At 44.2% G+C, this 24,120-nt stretch overlaps 1 protein-coding gene across 6 annotated transcripts; it reads left to right on the top strand.

The window, feature by feature from the left end:
• The first annotated feature begins 17,701 nt into the window (after positions 1–17,701).
• LOC113937031 (antileukoproteinase-like) lies at positions 17,702–23,605 on the top strand. Of its 6 annotated transcripts, none has more exons than XM_027620659.2 (5): positions 17,702–17,888; positions 18,983–19,144; positions 19,540–19,689; positions 20,137–20,543; positions 22,062–23,605. In XM_027620659.2, the coding sequence occupies exons 1-4, from the start codon at positions 17,804–17,806 to the stop codon at positions 20,166–20,168; spliced, it is 429 nt and encodes a 142-aa protein (XP_027476460.1). In that variant the 5' UTR covers positions 17,702–17,803; the 3' UTR covers positions 20,169–20,543; positions 22,062–23,605. The 6 variants fall into 6 exon arrangements, with proteins under 6 accessions (XP_027476460.1, XP_027476461.1, XP_027476463.1 ...); XM_027620660.1 differs by having other exon boundaries at positions 20,441–20,574; XM_027620662.1 differs by having other exon boundaries at positions 20,441–20,574; positions 22,095–23,605.
• The last annotated feature ends 515 nt before the right edge of the window (positions 23,606–24,120 follow it).

A 24,120-nucleotide genomic window follows, 5' to 3' on the forward strand; every position in this document is an offset into this window, starting at 1 on the left:
CCCCCACTGTGGCCTAAATCCACTGACCCTCTGCACTCCTTGGCCTAGAGAGTCTCCCGTGCCAGGGCTTCTGTGCCTGATCTCTCTGAGCTGCGCCCTGGGAGGGAGAAGCTGGGAGAAGCATAAAGGAGCAGCCCTGCTGCTGGGCTCAGGAGACCTCAGTTTGGATGGCAGCTTTGCCTCGGCCTTGCTTATTGCCTTAGGCGGTGGCAGTACCTGCCTGAGACTCAGCGACACTCACTTTCTTCACTATTAAAATGGGCGTAATCACGTCCTTCAAGGCACCAGTGGTGCAGGCCAGGGAATTGGTCTGCTGTAAAGCACTTGTACATGGAGGGCTGTTGCTACGGTTATTCCCCAGGTTGAATGGATTCTAGCCTGATACCAAGGGTCAAACCCAATAGGACCACCAGAATACAAAGAACGACTTGGATTAGTCCAATGGCCACATTTTACAGATGGGAAAAGTAAGGCCCTGATGCAGTAAAAAAAAGTCAGGATTTGAACTCGGGGTCCTGACCTCTGAGCAGTGCTCATTTAACTCTGCCGCCACCATTCTCCCTCTCTGCCTGGCCTAAGGCGATGCTGGGGACCGGTGGCTGGGGGTGTCTGTGGACCTGGAGGCCATCTGGCTGGTTCTAGTGCTATGGCTCTGACCTGCTTTTCTCTCCTAAGAGAGACTAAGCCCTCGTGTATGTGGTCTCTGAATTCTCTTTCCCCATTAAGCCCGAAAACTTCCAAAGCTCCCCGATGAAGACATGCTTTTATCACCAGGACCTTCTTTGAGTTCAGATTTGGCCTGATTGATCTGTGTATCCCTAGCAGCCAGTATAGGACTTGCATAGACACTCTGGAAATGCCTATTGATTAGAAAATGAATAAGTGAACGTGCTTCTTCTTCATGTCCAGTTTCATTGGTCTGGTAGCTGGGTGGAGGAAGTGAGTGACAAGACATCTACATGTGTGGCCTCTCTGCAAAAGCATGTGGAGTGTAAAGAATAAGGGGCAGAGGGCTTGAAATAAAGTTGACCAAGGAGGTGAAAGATCCTACACCGCAAACTTCAAGACACTGATGGGAGAGATTGAAGAAGACACAAATAAATATTAAGATATCCTGTGTTCATGGGTTAGAAGAGTTAATACTGTTAAAATGTCCATACTCCCCAAGGCCATCTACAGATTCAATGCAACGTCTATCAAAATGCCAATGGCATTTTTCACAGAGATGGAAAAAACAATCCTAAGATTCCTATGGAAGCACAAAAGACCCCAAAGTATCAAAGAATCTTGAAAAAGAACAAAGCTAGGAGCATCACCCCTCCTGATTTCAGACTTTTCTGCAAAGCCATACGGATAAAAAGAACATAATGCTAGGGCGCCTCGCTGGCTCAGTTGGTGGAATGTGCAACTCTTTATCTCAAGGCCATGAATTCGAGCCCCACACTGAGCACAGAAAAAAACAGCATGTTACTGACATGAAGGCGGACACATGAACCAATGGAATGACAGCCCAGGAATGGATGTTTGCATATATGGTTGACTGATGTTTAACAGGGCAGCCAAGAATACTCAGTGGGGAGAGGATAATCTTTTCAATAAATGGTGTTGGGAAAACTGAATATCCAGATGCAAAAGAATGAAATTGGACTCTGATCTGCACCACTCACAAAAATTAGCTTGCAATGGACCTTAAACATAAGACCTGAAACAAAAAATACTGGAACAAAATACAGGGAAAAAGTTTCTCAACATTGGTCTTGGCAATGATTTTTTGAATACAACACCAACAGCATGAAAGCAAAAATCAACAAGTGGGACTACATCAAACGAAAACACTTCTGCACAGCAGAATCAATAATCAACAAAATGCAAAAGCAACCTATAGGATGGGAGAAAATATTTGTAAACCATATATCTAATAAGGGCATTAATATTCAAAATATATAAAGAATTCCTATAACTATATAACTCCAATATAACTATAACAATCTCCAAAGGAGATTGGATCACTATCTCCAAAAGATATCAGCATTCCCAAATTCACTACAGCATTATTCACTGCAGCCAAGACAGGGAAACAACCCAAGTGTCCACTGAAAGATGAACGGATGAAGAAAATGTGGTACATATATGCAATGGAATATTATTCAGCCATCAAAAGAGAGGGAAATCTTGCCATTTGTGATAACATGGATGGACCTTGAGGGCATCATGCTAACTGGAATAAGCTAGAGAGAGAAAAACAAATACTGTCCACTCTCACTTATGTATGGAATCTGAAAACATCCAAACTCATGGAAACAGAGATTAGAATGGTGGTTGCCAGGGCTGAGGGGTGGGGGAAATGGGAGCTAGCCAAAGAGTACAAACTTTCAGCCATAAGATAACTAAGTTTGGAGATAAAAGATGACTTAACTTCCAGAGATCACTATATAGCATGGTGACTGTAGTTCACAAAACTATCATATACGTGAAAGTTGCTACGAGAGTAGAGCTTTACTGTTCTCACTATAACAATGACAACAAAATGGTAACTATTTGAAATAAAGGATTTTTTTTAAAGATTTTATTTATTTATTTGAGAGAGAGAGAATGAGAGATAGAGAGCACGAGAGGGAAGAGGGTCAGAGGGAGAAGCAGACTCCCTGCCGAGCAGGGAGCCCGATGCGGGACTCGATCCCAGGACTCCGGGACCATGACCCGAGCCGAAGGCAGTCGTCCCACCAGCTGAGCCACCCAGGCGCCCAGTTGGTTAGGATGTGTTAGGATGTGTTAACTAATGCTATTGTGGGAAACATTTTACAACATATACATGTGTCCAATCATCACATTGTACACCTTAAACTTACACAACATTACGTGTCAATCATATCTCAATAAAGCTGGGGGTGAAAAATCAAAATTATATAAAAGGCTATAGTTATAGCAGGTTTTTTCCCATCGCTATGCCCTTTAGCCTACTTCCACCCAACCCTTATAGGTAACAATTTTATTTATTTATTTATTTAAATTTTATTGTTATGTTAATCACCATACAGTACATCATTAGTTCTTGATGTAGTGTTCCGTGATTCATTGTTTGTGCATAACACCCAGTGCTCCATGCAGAACGTGCCCTCCTCAATACCCATCACTGGGCTAACCCATCCCCCCACCCCCCTCCCCTCTAGAACCCTCAGTTTGTTTTTCAGAGTCCATCGTCTCTCATGGCTCGTCTCCCCCTCCAATTTCCCCCCTTCATTCTTCCCCTCCTGCTATCTTCTTTTTTTTTCAATTTTATTTATTTTTTATTTATCCTTCTTACATTTTCATTATGTATATATATTCTTATTTGCATTTGTTTCTTATGTGAGGGATAGCTTACTACCTACATACCAGTACAACTGACAATTACTTCATCTCAGCTCATAGTGACCTTCACTCGGTTTTTAAAAAATGATGTTATAATATTATATTGTGTGGATATGTCATAAGTTTATTTATCTCATTTCCTTGTTTTGCATTAATAAGCAAGCTTTTGCTATTACAAATGTCACAAATTATGTTAGCATGATTGTTGACATATGTCCTCAGGGTAGATTCCTAGAATGTGATTGATGACAGGATAGACACATAATTCGGTTAAACCCTGCTAAATTCCCATCCCCAGGGATAGCACTATTTGGGGTTCCTACCAGCTATGTCTGAGAAAGACTGTTTCTTCACAGCTGTGCCAATGGAGTTAGTTGTTAAACTTCTAGATTTTTGCCAGTCTGGTAGAAAATGGTATCAGAGTATAATTTCACTGTATAATTTTCTTTTTTTTTTAAACCTTTTATTTATTTATTTGAGAGAGAGAGAATGAGAGAGAGAGCACATGAGAGGGGGGAGGGTCAGAGGCAGAAGCAGACTCCCCACTGAGTAGGGAGCCCGATGTGGGTACTTGATCCCGGGACTCCAGGATCATGCCTTGAGCTGAAGGCGGTCACTTAACCAACTGAGCCACCCAGGCACCCCCAATGTATAGTTTTTTTAAATGAGAGGCTGATTATTTATTTTTTCCTTATTTCAGGAGCCATTTTAATTTTTCCCTATGAATTTTCTATTCCTGCATTTCAATCACATTCCTCTTGGGTTTTTGATAGTTATCTTCTTTATTTTAAAAAGCTCTTTATATATGAGGGAGATCAGCTGTTTTTCTATGATATTAGCTGAGAATAGTTTCCCCAATTTTTCCTGTCTTTTGATTTTGACTATAATTTCTTTTCTTTTTTTACCATGCATTAAAAAATTATTATGGCTTTCTTAATAACATGTGTTACAAAGTATATATTTCTCCAGTGACTGGAAATGCCACATTTATCATACATGATATTTCCATGTGTAACTAATGTTATTCTTGAACTTTCTATTTTATTCCTTTAATTTGCCTATTCATATACCATTCACATACTCTGCTTTAACTCTAGAGGCACCATAGTATCTTTTAAAATACAGTAAGGCTAGTCCTTTCTGATGCTTTGCTTTTTCAGGGATTTCCTAGCTATTCTTGCTCATTTGCTTTTCATATGAAGATTAGAATAAACTCTTCTAAGCCCTGGGGGAGAAAAAAACCTTACTGGTACTTTTATTGTGGTCATATTAAATAAACTTGAAGAAATTTGACATTTTTATTATGTTGCAACCATTCCATCCAAAGACAAGGGATGTCTTCCAATTTAAGTATACTTTTGAGGACTTGAGAAATGTTTTTAAATTTTGGTAATTCCTTATGGCGTGTATTTCTACTGTTTAAATTTTTTTGTTGTTTTGTAAATAAAATATTCCCTCATGTTAAATCTCCTAACTTCTTTACATGTAAGAAGAACAATGACTTTTGAATGTTAATACAAAATTCTCTCTATGTTAGGTGTAGCATGGAGTCTTTTGGCTTTGATAGATACACTATCATGTCATCTGCAATGATAATCTTAATTATTTATTTCTAATTTGTATGTGTCTAATTTTTAAAATCCTGTACAATAACACTGACTACCTCTTCCAATATAATATGAAGTAGTAGAGAAGTTAGTGGATATCATTCTTCTTAACCTTAATGGAAAAAAGGCTTTGTGTTTCTCTGTGAAAAAGGTATTGGTCAATTTTTTAGTTTATCAAATGTGAATACATTAAAAGAAAATAATAAATGAGAGTGAGTTAACTTTTTGGAAGGTCTTTTCAGCATCTATGAGAATGAATCCTATCATTTTTTTCCTCTTTAAATATATATACGTTAGGGCACCTGGGTGGCTCAGTTGGTTGAGCGACTGCCTTCGGCTCAGGTCATGATCCCGGAGTCCCGGGATCGAGTGCCGCATCGGGATCCCTGCTCAGCGGGGAGTCTGCTTCTCCCTCTGACCCTCCCCCCTCTCATGCTCTCTCTCTCTATCTCATTCTCTCTCTCAAATAAATAAATAAAATCTTAAAATATATATATATGTTATATGAAGGATTTCCTAATGTTTAGCCATCTTGGATTCCTCAAGGGAAAAAAAAAAAACCCTCATTTGTTCATGATGCCTTCCTTTTTAAATATGCTATTGTATTCTGTTTACTCATATTTTATTTTGGATTTTTGAATTGGTATTAATTAGTGAAATTGATGTGTAACTTTCTCTTTTTATGTAACTTTTGCCAGGCTTGGGTGGGTCAATTTTATACTTCCTTCATAAAAAGACCTGGGAAAATTATTTTTTCGACACTTTGGAATAGTTTAAGTGACATTGGATTTAAAGTGTCATGTCTTTGAAGGCTTGTGAGCAGCTCCTGTGGAACCAGAGAGGGTAGTTTTGCAATGGTCTCTATTTCTTCTTGAGAAATCTTTTTCTCATTTTCACATGAGAAAATCATTTCTCATTCTCTCTCAGATTTCACCTTCTATCTCTTTTGGGGGAAAATTGAGACATGGCACTTTCCTAGGAAATTACTTATTTCACCCCAAATTTTATATCTATTTGCATAATTCTGTACAAATAAGTGTCTAGTGATTTTAGAAATTTCCCCTGTTGGAGAACTGTTTCCCTTTGCTCTGTCCTTCCTATGTTGTGTATTTGTGCTTTCTGGCTTTTATTGATTAGATTAGCTAGCCATTTGTTTATTTTAATGCATCTTTTTCTGAAGACACCATTTTATTTATTAGTTCAACTCTACTTTTGGGGTTCTTGTTATTTTCTGCTTTTATCTTCATTAATTTTTTTTATTTGTTTTGCTTTGGTTTACTTTTGTGTTTCTTTTGTGCTTTTTGAGCTGTGTATTTAATTTATTTTCACCCTTTCAACTTTTTTTTTCTATTTGTATTTAAAACTATGGATTTTCCTCTGATTACTGCTTGACTCAAATCATTTAGAGTCTCATATGTAGCATTTCATTATCAGTAATTTTTTAGAAATTCTGCAATTCTAGTTTTTATTTCCTCTTTGGCCTAATAGTTGTTTTACAGAGAGTTTCTAAATTTCTGGGAAGAAAGACGCTTAAAAAATTAGTATTAATCTCTCACCACATTGCATGGCTACTAGAGAATATCGTTTGTATTGTTTCTACTTTATGAGAACATATTGGGGGTTTCTTTGTGAGCTGGTATAAATGAGTACTTATTAATGTTCCACTACTTGAGAAACATCATAGTTTCTGTTACCAGTATCCAAAATTCAACGGTACATCCATAAGACTACTGTAGTAATTATGTTGTTTATTTCTTCCCAGATCTTCACTGTCTTGGTGGGAGGCATTTTACAGAGCTGTTGCAGAGTCACAGACTTAGCTAGAGCTGTTTTTCTTTAAGGGGAAGAAGAATGAAGTAATAAAGCAATTGATCTCAGGAAAAAACAAAAATTGTATGAAGAATGAAATGTCGGGCGCCTGGGTGGCTCAGTCAGTTAGGCATCTGCCTTCAGCTCAGGTCATGATCCCGGAGTCCTGGGATGGAGCCCCACATTGGGCTCCCTGCTCCGCGGGAAGCCTGCTTCTCCCTCTCCCACTCCCCCTGCTTGTGATCCCTCTCTCGCTGTGTCTCTGTCAAATAAATAAATACAATCTTAAAAAAAAAAAAGAATGGAATGCAATCATGGCATTCAACTCAACTCAGCAGTAGCAATTACACTGACTTGTAATAGTGTTTTCCTTGAATAGTGTTTTCCTTGAAAATTGTGATACATTTATTTTGGGAGGGTATAGAGATCTATAGAAGAGTGAGAATCCGTAACAGGAAGTAAGCAGATAAGGTCTACATCTGAAGAAGTAGAAGTTGGCAGTATATACATACAATTATAAAGTATAGAAGTAAATGTCACAAAAAATAGAAGAGTTGATGGCCATTACTTGTGGGGGACCAGAAAGGCAGTGGGGTAGAAGTTGGGGGCTGGCACACTCAAGAGGGAGGCCTAAATGCCCTGCTGGTGGTTTGGTTTTGTTTCGTTTTTATGTAGGCTCTACGCCCAGTGTGGAGCCCAACGTGGGGCTTGAACTCACAACCCTGAGATCAAGACCTGAGCTAGATCAAGAGTTGGACTCTTAACCGACTGAGCCACCCAGGTGCCCCACTGGTGTTTTTTTGTTTTTTTGTTTTTTAAGAAAAAAGTACTATTTTAATCTTCAAGCTTTGTACATGTATTGCTACGTTAATGAAAACAGATTAATTTGTGGTACTCTAGACAGTATAGTTCCCGTTTTGTAAAATAACACACAGGACAAAAGCTGGGGTAAACAGAATATTAGTATCGAGCATCTATTTGTAATGAAACAGTTGGGAAGTTTGTTCAACAACCCGCAGTGTTGCTGCTGGCACCTTTCACAGAGCATCCACACTGAGGGTTATAGGGCTGGGGAGCTGGCTGAGCTCCCCCTCTGTCGGTCCACGTCCTCCCGCACCTCTTCCCCAGATGTTCATGCTTTCTGCTCCCCTCCCCACATTCCAGGGCCACTCCCCTGGGGATGGACTTCAGTTCTCATTTCGGCAGAGCACTGTGGCAGTGGCCAGGAGGGGATTCAGCATTGCCAAAACCTCTAACATGCAAACCAGGAAGAACCTGGCTGAGGAACCCTTGCCGGGATGGGCATTAGGCTGTGAGGACAGGAGGAGATCTTGGGGTCCCAGCTGTCTCCCTCCAATGATCAGGAAGAATTTTGTTTACTTATTTTTAATTTAATTTAATTTAATTTAATTTTAATTCCAGTGTGGTTAACATAAAGTGTTATGGGAAGAACTTTACCTATAAGACCCCCTGTTTTTTCCACTCTTTCCAAATCTCTCTGCAGTGTAGTTAACATAAAGTGTTATGGGAAGAACTTTACCTATAACACCCCCTGTTTTTTCCACTCTTTCCAAATCTCTCTGTGGCAATGGTCTCAGGTTTCTTTCCTGGAACCTCCATGTCCACTCAGATCTTGACCCGAAGGAAGAACTCTCTACTTGTCCTATGTCTGAGTAGGCATAAATGCCTTTTAAAAATAGCCTTTTTAAACAACATGATATAAAATGGCAATACCTGGATAAGGTCAGGTGGCTCCGGGGACAGCCACAAGTTGGTGACGTAGTGTTGATGGGCCTAAGTGAGGAAGGGATTTTATCTAAGGCAAAGAAGGCGTGTGCTGGTCAGAGCAGAGAGAAACAGATCTGAAACAGGGCAGGGGCTGAATGGCCCAGAACACCTGCAGTGCAGACCCAATGGCCTGAGGTCCAGAGTGCAGCCCAGCAACACCTGCTGGCGTGACATGTGCAGGACCCCCATGGTAATAAAAATAACACCTACTATTTACTGAAAGCTTTCTATGTCAGAACAACTCTACTGAGTGAGGAAGTTAAACCCCTCCTTTCAGACAAGAGGAGACTATGCCTCAGAAGGCTAAATGATTTTGCAGCATCACAGAGATGGTTAATTACAGAACTGGGATTTTCCAGAAGGTGGGCCAGCTTCATGGGTGTGGGAGCCTGTACAGTCACACTGGAGTCATGTTCTGCTGCCACCATCTTGAAATCCTTAATGGTTTTTGAAAAGGGCCTTGTATTTTCACGTTGCACTGGGCCCCGCAAATTATGGAGCTGGCTCAGGTAGGTCTTAAATAATACTAGTTTCTGGGTTTTCCTTCTTCTCTCCAGACTGAACCTGGTGTATATGCCTTATGCCCAGAGGAGCTGCCCAAAGTCTGCTAGTTGATTATGGAAACTTTTTTTTTTAAGTTTTTATTTAAATTCCAGTTAGTTAATGTACAGTGTAATATTTGTTTTCGGTGTACATTACAGTGATTCACTACTTCCATACATTGCTCGGTGCGCATCACAAGTGCGCTCCTTAATCCCCACCCCCTATTTCACCCATCCCCCCACCCACCTCCCCTCTGGTAACCATCAGTTTGTTCTCTATAGTTAAGAGTCTGTTTCTTCTTGGTTTGCCTCCTTTTTTTTTTTTTTTTTTTTTAAAGTAAGCTCTACACCCAATGTGGGGCTTGAACTCATGATCCTGAGATCAAGAGTTGCAGGCTCTACAGACAGAGCCAGACAGGTGCTCTGATTATGGAATTCACCCAGAGGCATTACTAATAGAAAATTGATCACTTTTGTATAGATATTTGAATTTCTTGAATCCCTCAACCCTGCCAGTATTCTTTGATTTTTATGTTATGTTAATCACCATACATTACATCATTAATTTTTGATATAGTGTTCCATGATTCATTGTTTCCTGCTGGTATTCTGTAGTTTGTGATTGCCTCTAGGAGGGGAAGATGAAATTAACTGTGGTCATGTCCAAGGAGACCTTTATTTTGCTTCTAGTGGTTTGTTATTTTTAAAATAAGTTTCTGATCTCAGAATTGCAAGTGAACCCCTTCTGCCCTCTTCTCTCTAAAATACTTAAAACATAGAGGACAAAAAAATCATAGGAAACAAACCGAGGGTTGCTGGAGGGGAGGTGGGTGGGGGGATGGGGTAACTGGGTGATGGGCATTAAGGAGGGCATGTGATAGAATGAGCACTGGGTGTTACGTACAACTGATGAATCACTAAACTCTACCCTGAAACTAATCATACAGTATATGTTAGCTAACTTGAATTTAAATAAAAAAAAAACCTGCTTCTGACTTACAGTATGACTATGAAGGATGACTGTATCTTTTTGGGCTCGGTTTTCTCATCTGTAAGGTGGACATAATCACTTTGATCAGGAAACATCCTACACAGGGCTTTGTAATCCATAAAGAGTGCTCCTCTGGGTCTTCGGGGACGTCCAGATTAAAGCCCATTAAAGGACCACTAGCCTTGGGGAACTTGCAAGGATCACTCAGCCAGTGTCGTGATTTTCCGAGTGGGAATACTGAGTCAGTAAGCCGCTAGGATTGCCACTGTATGCTCTTTCTTTCCTACCTCAAGTAGCCTTTGAACTTGATGGCCAGGGGTCCCCCTTGAAGTGGAGGATCTGGGGGTAAGGTGGCTGCACCATGGCGTGGAAGCTCAGACCTAACATTCTGTCTGTAGATAGATGGTGGCCAGCGTGGTGACACTGAGGATTCCCACTGTGAGGGGTCCAGGGTGTCCGTTCCCCACACCAGCCCAGAATATTGGGCATTCCAAGCTGAAGCCTGGGTTCTACCACAGATTCTTCTTCATGCCTGGTCCTTCGTGTACCCCTGGCACCCAGAAAAAGGCTGGGCATAGAAAATGAGTTTTGATTAGAGAATGAATAAAAGCACTTGCTTCTCTCTGCGTACCCCGTGTCTGTGATTCAGAGTCTGGCCTGGAGGCTGGGAGTCTCTGGGAGCAAAGAGACTCCCTCTCACAGCAAGAATCCTCATACCCCGGGGCATGTTTTCCCCCTAAGCTGTACACCTAGAATTCAAATTGCTTCTAGGTTTTTCCTTTTGGCAAGGCTAGGTTGTTCTTACAGAAAACATCAAGTAACTCTGCCAACCGAATGGGCCAATTTATACTGCTTCCAGTGGTATCTGAGTCTCTGCTTGCTGTAACTTAATCCATTAATACGTGGTCAGACTTTAAGTCCCTCTGTAGCTCTATAGCAGAACTGACGTACTTTCCTTGAGATTTGCAGACTGCTGGCCTTGAGGAGTGAAAGGCCAGACTTCCCCAGAAGATAAGGCCTGACTATATTTGAAAACAGCCCTCGCTGATGCCAGCAAGTCTGTTCAGGGTCACGGTGACGTACGACTAACAGCACAGGGAACCTGCTTCTCCTGCACATAGCTCCCCCTTCCTTTTTTCCCTGCCTTCCTCTTTAAAACTCTCCAGCTGCCCTGGACTGGGAAGATGGTCTTTGAGACATTAGTCCACCACCTTCTCAGGTTGCCAACTTCCTAGATAAAGCAGCCTCTGCTTTCCCACCATCATTTTTCTCTCGAGTATCAATTTTCAAGTGGCGAGCAACCGAACCTGAGTTGAGAACCAGTCCTCTGTCCGATAGTCCTCGTGACTGTTAGACACCACAGCTTCATTCTCTCACAGAGGAACCAGGTTGAAAAAGGCTGTTAAGGGCTTCAAATACCTCTATCCATATTTGCATCTATATCCATCTCAGATTGAAATTTAAAAAAATATCTATTGCCTTAAAAAGTAATGGTAATATATGGCCAGACTTTAAAATTTTTTATCAATTGCTGTATGAAAACTGATGTTCTCTTTCAGTTTGCACACATGATTATTTATGAGGCCAAATATATGTTTGAGCACTCAAATAATCATGGTATAATTAATATCCATGTACTTAGTGCTGCATTAGCAAGCAACTGCAAAGTCTAAAGGGCATAGCATTGTGCGAGTTTACTTCCACCGACTCAATGGATTTGTGGGGATGGTTGAGAGGGCATTCAAACCTTCTGTAAGTTTCAAAAGATCCATCTAGGAAGAGGCTCATAGGGAAAACCCCAGGAGGAAGGAATCAACTGTGAAGCTGATTTCTAGTGGGAGGAGATCTGACAACTACTGTCATCCATGAGATCACTGGTAGAGAGGGGTGTGGTTGATGTAACCCTCCCTTATTTTTACCCCATTTCTCAATCTCTATCTTCCAGCTCAATCCAGTAGGTTTCTGTCCTGACACCCACCACCAACCTGTCAGCCCCAACCCACCATCTCAAGTGGCCTGCCTCATGGTCGAGGGATCCTCCATTCCTCTTGGAGATTGCTGGCATATTTCAGAGAACCTTTTCCAAATATAAGAAAGAAACACTACAAATCTGGCCATGAATGCATGTCCCCAAGGACTACCATGAATTGGGAAGGCGGGATTGAAACTTGGCTAATGGCTCTTCCTGGCTTCCTTCATTAGTTCATTCAGTGAATTATTCATTGTTTCATTCATTCAACATGTACCGTGTCGGGTTCCTGAACTAAACAGAGAGGTATTGTCTTTGCTCTGGCGAGGACCATTGCAGTCTACACGTGCCAGTTATTGAGCTAGGTGCTGGGCTTTCCTGGAAGCAAGACCCTGGGGCAATAATTTGAGGACAAGTAATTTATTTGGGAGTTGACAAAGGAACACTATTCAGAGAATAGGTCTGTGAGACAGGGCAGAAGGAAACTGAAAAGGGTGCAGAACTGAGAATATTGCTGGTATGTGCAATTGGGGCTCAATACTGTTGGAAAACTCTGGAAGGTAGTATAGAACCTGCCCTGGAATTTCCCATCCAGGGTGAAAAAATGGGGTATTTATCCTCCAGCTCCCATCTGTCACTGGCGGGGTTTTCTGCTCCCTGAGGCCTTTGGGCTCCCCTGACTTGGGCTGAAAGAAAATCCTCGGGCAGGGTAGCCCAGGCGCTTATATTAAATGCCACTGGCAGGTACTGTGATGGGGAGCACCCTGAGATTAAGGACAGGGCACAGCCAGGGTCAGCTATAAAACCTGATGGTAAACCACAACCAAAACAATTTGGGCTGGAATCAAGCTTTACTATAAAGCTCCGTGTTTTATTCTACCCAGGCTTCTATAAGGAAACATCACAGACCGGGTGGCTTAGGCAACAGAAATTTATTTCGTACAGTTTTGGAGCCTGGGAAGTCCAAAATCATGGCACTGGCATATTTGGTGTCCAGCAAGAGCCCTCCTCCTGGTTTCCAGATGGACACCTCCTTACTGTGTCCTCACATGGCAGAGAGAGAAAGAGAGAAAGATCATCTCTCTCATATCTCTTCTTATAACAGCACTAATCCCATTCATGAGGGCTTCACCCTCCTGACCTAAACATCTCTCAAAGGCCCCACTTCCTAATACGACCACAATTGGGATTAGGGCTTCAACATATGGATTTTGAGGAAATGCAAACATTCGGCCCATAGCACTACGTAATGAAGGCATTGTGGTATTGGCCAAAGGACAGACACATAGATCAGTGGGGAGTGCAAAAAGAGATTTATGCACATAGAGTCAATTGACTGTTGGCAAAAGTACAAAGAGAATTCACTGGAGAAAAAAAAAAAAACAGTCTTTTCAGCAAATGATACCAGAACACTTGAACATCCAAACGTAAAAATATGAACCTTGATCCATACTTCACATCGTTTACAAAAACTAACTCAAAATCGTTCACAGACGTAATTGCAAAAATTAGAACTATAGAAAAAAACATAAGGAAAAAAATCTTTGTGACTTTCTCAGATACAATACCAAAAACATGATAAAAAATGGTAAGTGGGATCTCATCAAAATTAAAAACTTCTGCTCTTTGAAAACCACTGTTAAGAAAATAAGGACAAGGGTGGCGCCTGGGTGGCTCAGTCGTTAAGCGTCTGCCTTTGGCCCAGGTCATGATCCCAGGGTCCTGGGATCGAGCGCCGCATCAGGCTCCCTGCTCCGCGGGAAGCCTGCTTCTCCCTCTCCCACTCCCCCTGCTTGTGTTCCCTCTCTCGCTGTGTCTCTGTCAAATAAATGAATAAAATCTTTAAAAAAATAATAAAATCTTTAAAAAAAAATAAATAAAAATAAAGTGAAAGCATTTAAGGGCACCTGGCTGGCTCAGTCGATGGTGCATGGGACTCTTGATCTCAGGGTCTTGAGTTCGAGCCCCACTTTGGGTGTAGAGATCACTTAAGTAAATAAATATTTAAAAAAAAAATAAAGGGGCACGCCTGGGTGGCTCAGTCGTTGAGCGTTTGCCTTCGGCTCGGGTCATGATCCCGGGGTCCTGGGATCAGCCCCACATCGGGCTCCCTGCTCCGCGGGAAGCCTGCTTCTCCCTCTCCCGCTCCCCCTGCTCGTGTTCCCTCTCTCGCTGTGTCTCTCTCTGTCAAATAAATAAATAAAATCTTAAAAAAAAAAAAAAGGAAATAAGGGCAGGCCACCAATTGGGAAACACTATTGGCCAAATGCATCTCTGATAAAGTATTTGTATACAGAATATATAAAGAACTTCGAAATTCGATAACAAGAAAACGAACAACCCGATAAAAATGGGTAAAAAATTTGAACAGATACTTCACCAAAGAATGTATACAGATGGCAAATAAGCACAGGAAAATAATCATTTCATCATTAGTCTTTAAGGAAATATAAGGTAAAAGCTCAATGAAATACACTATGTATTTATTAGGATGGCCAAAAGCAAGCAAACAACAAAACCACACACACACACAACGTCAATACCAAGTGCAATCACTGATACAAAGCAATGAGAACTCTGGTGAGAATCCCCTGCTGGTGGAAATGCAAAATGGTACAGACACTCTGGACATCATTTGGCAGTTTATTAGAATTAACCTATGTTACCACACTACCTATTGATCCTACTTCGTGTTACTACCCAAGAGAAATGTCAATCACATGCACACAAAAACCTGTACACGAACACTTAAACTGTTTTATTCATAATCACGAAAAACTGGGAGCAACCCCCAAATCCTTCAACTAGGGAATGCATAAACAAACTGGGGCATCTCTGCAGAGGCCCCTTTAGGCAAACAGGCTTGAGCAATGGAATCCAGACAGACCCATCAGGCGACCCACCTCAGAATACCCATAGGCCCTAACTGACCAATGGGCTACTTACAACTAGGCACAGTTACCAATAAAGGAAGATTCCATACATGGCCATACCTCCTCATATCCCCCTCCTTTAAAAGCAGCCCCCACCCACTAACCCGTGGCAGACAGCTTCTCCTCTGCTTGTCCCAACCACTGCTCCTTTGTGGTATATTCAATAAACTTCTATCTCCTTTGTTCAGCTGTGGGTGAATCCTTTTGCCACCCTTGCCATTGGCTTCCACCTGATTATCACCCCACATTTGGGGGCCCCCATCCAATCGCAAGACACCCCATTTAGACACCACAATCTCCATCCAACGCGATATTGCTTAGCCATAGAAAGGAACAAACTCCTGGGAACACAGACATTCTGCTAAGTGTAAGAAGGCAGATTCAACAGGTTATGGCCTGTTCAATTCCACTCATATGAAACCCTCAAAAAGGCAAAATTATAGGGACAGAAAACACATCAGTTGTTGCCAGGAGCTGAAGGTGGGTCACGGGATCAACTTCAAAGTGTGCGACGAGAATTTCAAGAGGGGAATGGAGCTGTTCTCTCTCTTGGTTGGGGTGGTGGTTATGGGGCTGCACGCCTTTGTGACAACTCAGAGCCACACACTAAATTGGGTGACTTTTACAGACAACATACACACAGTCTTTCCTATTTAGGACCTTATCTTCTCATGGAGAAGCATCTTCATAAACTGACACTGACAATCCTTGGTGATAATCATTAAGAGGGTGTTAAGTGCAGGGCAAGATGGGGAACAGAGGAGGGGCTCCCAACTCAGAGAGTCTTATGTCCAAAGGGACCCTATTGAAAGAAGAATAATGTTTAGTGCTTTACCTGGATGATTATACATCTTCATGGTAAGCTAAGTGAGATAATAGACTTTCTTTTTAAATATCTTTATTTTTATCAAAGTTATACATGCCGGTAGACTCAAGAGTCATATAATCTTGCAAAGCTTGTTGTGACAAACAGCATTTGCTTACTACCACCCACCCCCAGAGGAAACCGGTTTTAGTCTAAATAAGACATTGTCACTTATCTCCCTGTCTCTAAGTAACATTCACGTTATGTTACACTTGACTTTGCAGTTTTAGATATAATCTACTGACTTCCCATTACTGAAGATGAGATTTTTGTCCACTGCCTTGCTCCCCACACCTCTAGTATACAGACTCACCCTTCCATCTCCTCCCTCCCATTAGTTAGGTGATAGGTTTTCTTTAATTAATTTATTTATTTTAGAGAGAATGTGAGTGGGGGGAGGGGCAGAGGGAGAGGGAGAAGCAGACTCCTCACTGAGCATGGAGCCCAATGCAGGGCTCAATTCCAGGACCCTGAGACCATGACCTGAAATCAAGAGTCGGACACTCAACCTACTGAGCCACCCAGGCACCCCATTTTTTTAGAAGCCGTATTTATTTATTTTAGAGAGAGAGAGAGTTATGTGACAATTTGATGAGATCAGCACTGCTGTTTACCTCACTATGACTATGTGGACACTCGTCATGGCTGAACTAGGTAATAAACCAAACTACTTTTACTTTCTGGCACAACTTTTTCTTTGACATGAAAAATTGTCAGGTTTTATGTTTTCTTGGTTTTCTACATACATATCACTTTTCAATCACAAACTCTTCATTGGTTGCCAAAACCTCCTACCCATGTTCATATGCACCAAAATGTGCTATTAATTTCACCTTCCAGAAGGTGAATTTCCTGGAACCCTGTGACCCTTTCCAGTTTGGACTGGCCGCCCTGTGTTTCTGGCACTCTGCTGTCACTCTGGGACCTTCTGTCACCCCATCGTTGAGGCTTCCTTCTTTTCTCCCCTACATTCTGGCTTCTCTATCCCCTGCATTTTTTTCTTGGTTACACTTTAATGGGCTTCCTTTTGATATTTAGAAAAGTTCCACGTGAACTTCTTGCCACGTAGCCAACGCTCAGTTGATGAGAACCTTCATTATAATTATGAAAGCACAGTGGGGGTAACTTGGGGTGTGGGAAAACCTTTTGAGCACCACAAACGGCACTCTTTGCTTACCTGGTTAACCAGCTGACTGCTGGGAAGTGTCCTATCAGTTCATCTCAGGGAAAGGGGCTCAAATGTGGCTTCCCATCCACTTCACTTCCCCCCTGCCCCGTCACTCTGGGGCCCGTGTTCACTCTGTTCAATGCCCTTCTACCCCCTTTATCTCCGATCCTGCTCAGTAACCCAGGCAGGTAGGACTACCCCCACCTCACAGCCGGTCCCGAAGCGGTTTGGGTTGCTGTCCGCTCTTCACCAGTCATGTCACACGGGCTCCTAGGGAAACCCCCGTGGGATTGGCAGAGTGCCCGAGACTGTGGGTTTTACGTGGACACAAGTCCGGAGTGAGCAGGGGAAGGCGTCACCTGAAATCTGGGAAAGGGAATGACGCCGGGTAATCGGCAGCCAGTCCAGGAGTGTGGGAAGGTTGAGGCAAGTAGAAACGCTCATTTGTAATGACCTCTGGTTCTGCCCTGCAGGCTCCCTTCCAGGCCCCTCCCCCCCTCCCCCCCCCCCCCCCGCAAAGGCCCACGGCAGGTGCTTCCAGAATGGCCTCCCAACCAGCCTGCTGACACCTCCCCCTCCAAGTTCCACATGTCCCTTCCTAGGCCTCAGGCTCCTGCCATCAATACTCTGGGGGGCGGAGTTACTGTCCTCCCCTGAATTTCCTGCTGTGGAGGGAGCAGCAGGGAGGGCACCCGGCACTTCTGCAGGGACCACACACTGGGGGGGGGGGTATAAAGGGAAAGGCCGGCACTGGCCACCACCGCCCCACCTGCCCTCACTATGAAACCTGGCAGCCTCATCCCTTTCACGGAGCTCCCTGCCCTCCAAATCCTCACATCCTGGACTGTGGAAGGTGCCAGCAGAGGTAAGTTGGAGACTTTCCAGCCATATCCAGGTGCCAGGGTCCATGATGGCTCAGCATGGTGGTAGCCTCCTCCTCTTAGTCCAGGGGCTGACCTTGAAGTCACCTTTCCCGTGGTCTGGCCCATGGCCCCTAATTTCAAGCATCTCTCTGAGGACTTCAGCTAAGAGCTTCTGAGCGTCCAGAAACCCACCTTTCGCCAGATGGACCCAGTGACCCCAGTGCCTGTATTGCTTATCGTTCCCTCTCTCTGCAGCTCCTTCTCTATTTGGTCTTCTGCTCTGTCACATTATTTGGGTCTCTGTTTAATTTTCCAAAATGCTCTCTTTTTCTCTTACTGTTTCTTTTTGAATGGTCACTCTGTCTCAGTTTACTTGTCATTCGATCTGCAATCTTTCCTTCAGGCTCTGATGACTTGCCTCTCCTACTACCGCGGTCCCGCTCGGCCTCCCTTCCAGTCAACCGCGGGCCAGGAGCACCTGACCATGAGCTCTGCCCAGCCGTGTGCTGGAGCTGGCTCACAACAGCCGAAGGTTACACTTTTCAAGACTTTTGCGGGGGCGCCTGAGTGGCTCAGTTGGTTAAGCGACTGCCTTCGGCTCAGGTCATGATCCTGGAGTCCCGGGATAGAGTCCCGCATCGGACTCCCTGCTCGGCGGGGAGTCTGCTTCTCCCTCGGACCCTCCTCCCTCTCATGCTCTCTCTCTATCTCATTCTCTCTCTCAAATAAATAAATAAAATCTTACAAAAAAAATTAAAAATAAAAGACTTTTGCGGGCTAGTGGACCTCATGTTGGTAGCTTGGAATCAGCCATGGGAGCAGTATTTACACCATGGAAATTGGCAACTTACCGGCACACCACCATCTATACCTTCTTTCTTGTGCCACTGACTCCCTCTTGGTTGAGTGGCTGGCTGAGCCTGGCACCACCCCACACCTGCCCTCGACCTGGAACCCTCACAGTTCCCTCTCTTCCTTTGGGGTCGGCTGCCTGAGTTAGTTTTCTCTCCCCTCTGGGGAAGCTGATTCTTTGTCCGGGATTATAAAGTCATGACTCAGAATCAGCTCCCTCCTCCTCCTTTGTTCTCACCCTTAGAAAAAGCCAAGCATGGAGTCTGCCCCTTCACGCCTCGTGTGATGTGCCTTGTGTTTGAACCCCCTCAGTGCCAGAGCGACTGGCAATGTCCGAAGGAGCAGAAATGCTGTCGCGAATATTGTGGCATCAAATGCATGGATACTGTAGACCCATCAAAGCCAGGTGAGGAAACACAGCCAGGGAAGAGTGGACCCAGGGGACTTTAGCTTGAGGGCACACATGTCAGAGAAGTGGTGGGGGCTCCCCAGAACTGGGCTTGAGGGTGGGGCAGAGCCACAGCTGACTGACTGCTATTCCCGGCGAGTGAGTCCAACAGCTGGGGAACTAGTCAGTCAGTTAGCTGTTCATTCAGCTCATGAGTCACTCCGCCTGTCAGACACTTACAACACTGGTTGGGGCCCCCTCGGTGGAATGGGGGCTCCATCAGGACACGCACTGGCCTCGGTTGGGTGCCGAGGTAGAGAGGAAGTGATTTGCATGCATGGGTTAGAGATGGGGTAGGAGCAGGGGTGATGCTTAGGGGGCAAGCCTCTGAGTTGTGGCCCCGTTCTCAACAGTTAAGGTCAATCCTGGGAAGTGTCCAGTGGTCACTGGCCAGTGCAAGAGGCCCAACCCCATAGACATCTGCCTGAATGACAGCCACTGCCTGAACAGTCTCAAGTGCTGCAAGGGGGTGTGTGGGAATTCATGTGTCGAGCCGGTGAAAGGTAAGATCTGGCGCAGATCCACATCCCCAGTGTGGTGCTCTGCCATGAGAAAGAGGGTGCTTAGCATCTCCCTATGCACCACTCGCCCCCCCAAGTAGATCCACCGCCCCTTAATACCATTCACCCCCAATTTTCTAAGCAAGCAGTTCCCAGGGTCACCTGTGACTAATAATGCTGGGTCGTGGGAGGAAAGGCTTCTTGGAATGAGTCAGAAGAAAGGAGCCATGATACAAGAGGCAAGAATTTTATCTTTTCATATCGCCTCTGCCTCTGACCCACTGTGTGACTACGAGCAACTGACTGAATCTTTCTTAGCCTTAGTGTCCCCAGCTGTAAAATGGACAAAAGTATATCCACCGGGATACTACATGTAAAAGCTCCTGTTAAACCTCAAAGTGCCATGTGCGTGGAGAGAGTGTTGCTGAGGTGATGGCCTTGATTGGCTAGGTTATCCGGAACCACAGGAAACCCCAGGGTGATGCCCAGATCGAGAGGCCGTTCCAGGATGATCTAGCCCAATGCCCGGATTTTACCAGAATGAAGATGGGAGCAGTCCGAGAACAACGTGGATTTGTTCTGGAGTCCTAGACCAAAGACCAGCACTGTTTTGACTATTCCAGCTCCATGTTCTCTCTCTTCTTATCCGAAGGGATGTGGGGCCCACTGACAGGGGGACCCTCTGGCTGGGAGGAATGTAAGGCTCCCTGGGATTGTTCCTGTGCCGAGGCTCTGTTTTATTTTCTTTCCACAGATGTATTCTTGCCAGTTCAACAAGATTAGGACTTCCCAGTACGTGTGGTCTGAGGATTCCTTTGTTCCCCAAGCCCGAGAAAAGCAAAAGTGTCTTGATGAAGGTGTGGCTCCGTGACCAACACCTCCAGGGGGGTAAGGCTGGGCCTGTTTTATCCGTGTATGCCCACCATGTCGTGTGAGGCTTGACACACAAGAGGAAATAACGGTTGGCTAGTGAATAAATAAATACACAAGGTTTTCTCTGCATTTCCATCTTCCTTGACGGAAAGAAGGTGCTCACCTCCTTGCTCTCTTACACTGCACAGTGATGTCCCTACCCCCTGCCCTGGGTGCTGGGCCTTTTGGGGTATCCCTGTGGATCATCCCCAGAACTCTGGAGGATTCCCCAGATGTTCCTTCCTTCCCACCTCTCCCCCTTCTCTTCAAATCCTATTCCTTCCTTATACAATTCCTTTCCCTGTGCCTCCACATCCCCTTTTCCTGGAATGTGCCAGCCCTCACTATAGGAATGCCACGTATCAATACTTTATCCGCACTCCTGAGTCCACTAAACAGCAAGCAAATTTTTCGAGTTTGGTGGGGAAGCGCGGGGCTCAAATTTCCATGTCTGTTGATTCTGTGTGGCGGAGTGGAGATGGTTTGGAAGAGGGGAGGGAGAAACCAATCTTTTGGGAAGTGGGTAAGGGAAAAAGGTGGCAGTCTTCCACCCTGGCTCAAGCTCACTCTTGACCAGCTTATTTAAACTCAAATATCTGGACCACAAGATTAACTTTTCCCTGAAAGTCTAAGGTTTATATGGAGGAATCTGATCTTATTACATGGGGTCTATTCGTTCTGACCTTATTGTGCTAAGAGAGCGTCCGGCCCTCCCCCATTCTGGATACATTTTGAAATTGCCCTACACTGACTGACCGCTCTGTACTCAAGTCACTTCTTTCCTGTCCCTTGGTTTTTCCCATTCTTAAGAAGAGGATGGAGAAAATCTCCTCTCATCCTGACCCTTTTCAAAGAGATCTCCCTTCGTGGAAGTTAGCTTGAGGGGGTATCTCTTTCTTCCAGCCAGTAAACCTTGACCCATTCTCTCGAGGTGCAGGCAGCAGGGACATTGAGAAATCCCCTGGCCAGGCTTCAGGAACAGTGGTTGTCCCCAGGTCGGTTGTTGACTCAGTGTTGACACTGGGCATGACCTCTCATTTGTGTAATGAAGGGATGGTTCAGCCAACTTCCAATGTCCCACTTTGTTCTGCTGTTTTACAAACTAATGATTCATAGATTACTTTGGAAGGAAAGCCCTGGAAAGGTAGGCTACCTCATTTTGTTCTAGGAACTCCCTGAATTCCATGAACTCTCTCAATCTCTTGGCCTCACCTCAGCCTCATCTTCTCTGGTGGCTCTGGCCAGCTTCCAGAGCACCTGCTTGCCTGCTGATTGTGACTCAGGAGTGTCCCAGTAGCCACAACTAGAAAGTGAGAGACTCTCTGTCTAGTAACACCTTCTTAGGGTACAGATGGGGAAACTGAGGCCCAAGGAGACAATGTGCCCAAGATCATACAGCAAGTCAGTGGTGAGACTCAAAGCCCTGCATTCTTTTTCTTTATTTTTGAGTTTATGTTTTCCAGATGATATAGTGGTTGCTGTGGTGTGTTGTCCAGATCCTCCCACAGGAATGGGGCACCCAGACCTGCAGGCGCTGAGAGGACTGACTGCAGACACGCACAGCTGAGTCCCTCCTGGGAATTTCCCTGGCCGAAGTGAGCTGCTACATCTGAGGGTACACCCCATTCCTGCGGCAACCTGGGGAACCTGTGCTGACTGGTGGATGTTGGGGTACAGAGGTCGAGCTCCCTAGTTTGATTAGGGACACCTCTGAAGGGCCCCTGCAGCTCCCGAGCTCCCGGTGGGATCGGCTAGGCCTTTGTTGTAACCGCGTCCCACATCCACTTGTCCTTCTACACAGTCTGCTTCTTGTACCTCTCTGTTGCTCTCCGAATACTCCCCAGGAAACCTCCTGCACATAAATCGCTGCCCCTGACCCATTTCCCAGAGCAGCTGACCTAAGGAAGATAATAAAAAAGACACATCCGATTAAGACGTTTACCCAAAATATACGAAGAACTGTTTAAAAATCAACCACCAAAAAACAACTCAATTAAAAAATAGGCCAAAGACCTGAACAGACACCTCACCAAAGAACATATATAGACGGCAAATAAGCACAAGAAAAGATGCTCCGCGTCCTATGTCATCAGGGAAATGCAAATAAAAACAATGAGATACTGTAGACACCTGTTAGAGAGGCTGAAATCTGGGACACTGGCAACAGCAAACGCTGGGGAGGATGTGGAGTCACAGGAACTCTCATACGTTGCTGATGGGAATAAAAATGGTACAGCTGCTTTGGAAGACAATTTGGCAATTTCTTACAAAACCAAACATACTTTGACCATATGACTAAGCAGTCACGTCCCTTGGTATTTACCCAAAAGAGCAGAAAACTTATGTCCGCACAGAAGAACTGCACAAGGATGTTTATAGCAGCGGTGTTCATAACTGCCCAAATTTGCAAGCAGCCGAGATGCCCTTCAGTAGGTGAATAAATAAATAAATTGTGGCACATCCAGACAATGAGGTATTTTGCAGAAGAAATGAACTATCAAGCCATGGAAAGACAGGGAAGAAACTTCAATGCCTCATACCAAGTGAAAGAAGCGGATCTGAAAAGGCTACATCTTGTATGATTCCAACTGTGTGACATTCCAGAAAAGGCAAGACTATGGAGACAGTAAAAAGATTCGAGGTTGCCAGGGACTGGGGAGGGGCAAATAAATAAGTGGAGGATTTTTATGTATAATACCATAATGATCGATATATGTCATTATACATTTGTCCAAACCCATGGAACGTACAAACACCAAGAGTGAGCCCTACTGTAAACTCTGGACTCCGGGTGATTGTGATGTGATTGTGATGTGACAAGCCCAGGTCCGTGGATTGTAACAAATGTACCACTCCGGTGGGGAATGGTGATAGTGAGGGAAGCTGTGCATGTTGCGGGGGGGAGAAGGTATACAGGAAATCTCTGTACCTGTCTCTTAATTTTGCTGGGAATCTGAAACACCTCTAAAGAAAAATAAAAACAAAAAAACCTGTCTTTAAAAAAAAAGATTCAGGGAATCAAATATAATTTCTGAACTCTTCCAGTATTTTTTAATTCATTGGTAAGAGTTTCATTTTTTTTAAAGTATTCATCCAAACAGTTGGAGAAGAAAAGTAGAAAGACAAGGAGAAGAGCCAAGCATCACACGTGATCTGTGTGCAGCCCAGAACTTTCTCTCCTTTCGGGGCTCAGCCTCCCCCTCCCACAAGGTGACGCACGGGCATGTCTCGGCACTGTATTTCCCTGCGTCTGGGCTCCTCAGTCTGGAACCGCCCCTGCTGGATGGTCTAGGAGGTCTTTGGCATCCCAAGTTTCCCCAAAAGATCCAGAGCGAGCACTGACATAATGTGATTAGTCCTTTTGAGCCCTCCACCTGCTGTAATTTGCAGATGATCTTTATTTTCCAAGCACCCCGATGACAGACAGACTTAAGACAACCGCCCCCACCGAAGCATAAACAATTCGCAGATAATGCACAGTCTAAATCTACACAGAGAAAGAGAAACATTTTCCTAAAAATT

The sequence above is a fragment of the Zalophus californianus genome, chromosome 8 (assembly GCF_009762305.2).
Source record: "Zalophus californianus isolate mZalCal1 chromosome 8, mZalCal1.pri.v2, whole genome shotgun sequence".
Lineage (NCBI taxonomy): Eukaryota > Metazoa > Chordata > Mammalia > Carnivora > Otariidae > Zalophus > Zalophus californianus.

What these genes read in the sequence shown, in the direction of transcription:
- LOC113937031 (XM_027620659.2), top strand. Translation starts at nt 17,804, where the DNA reads ATGAAACCTGGCAGCCTCATCCCTTTCACGGAGCTCCCTGCCCTCCAA. An exon ending in TGTGGAAGGTGCCAGCAGAG is followed by an intron (nt 17,889 to 18,982) that starts GTAAGTTGGAGA and finishes TCTCACCCTTAG; the next exon opens with AAAAAGCCAAGCATGGAGTC. An exon ending in ATGTGTCGAGCCGGTGAAAG is followed by an intron (nt 19,690 to 20,136) that starts GTAAGATCTGGC and finishes TTGATTGGCTAG; the next exon opens with GTTATCCGGAACCACAGGAA.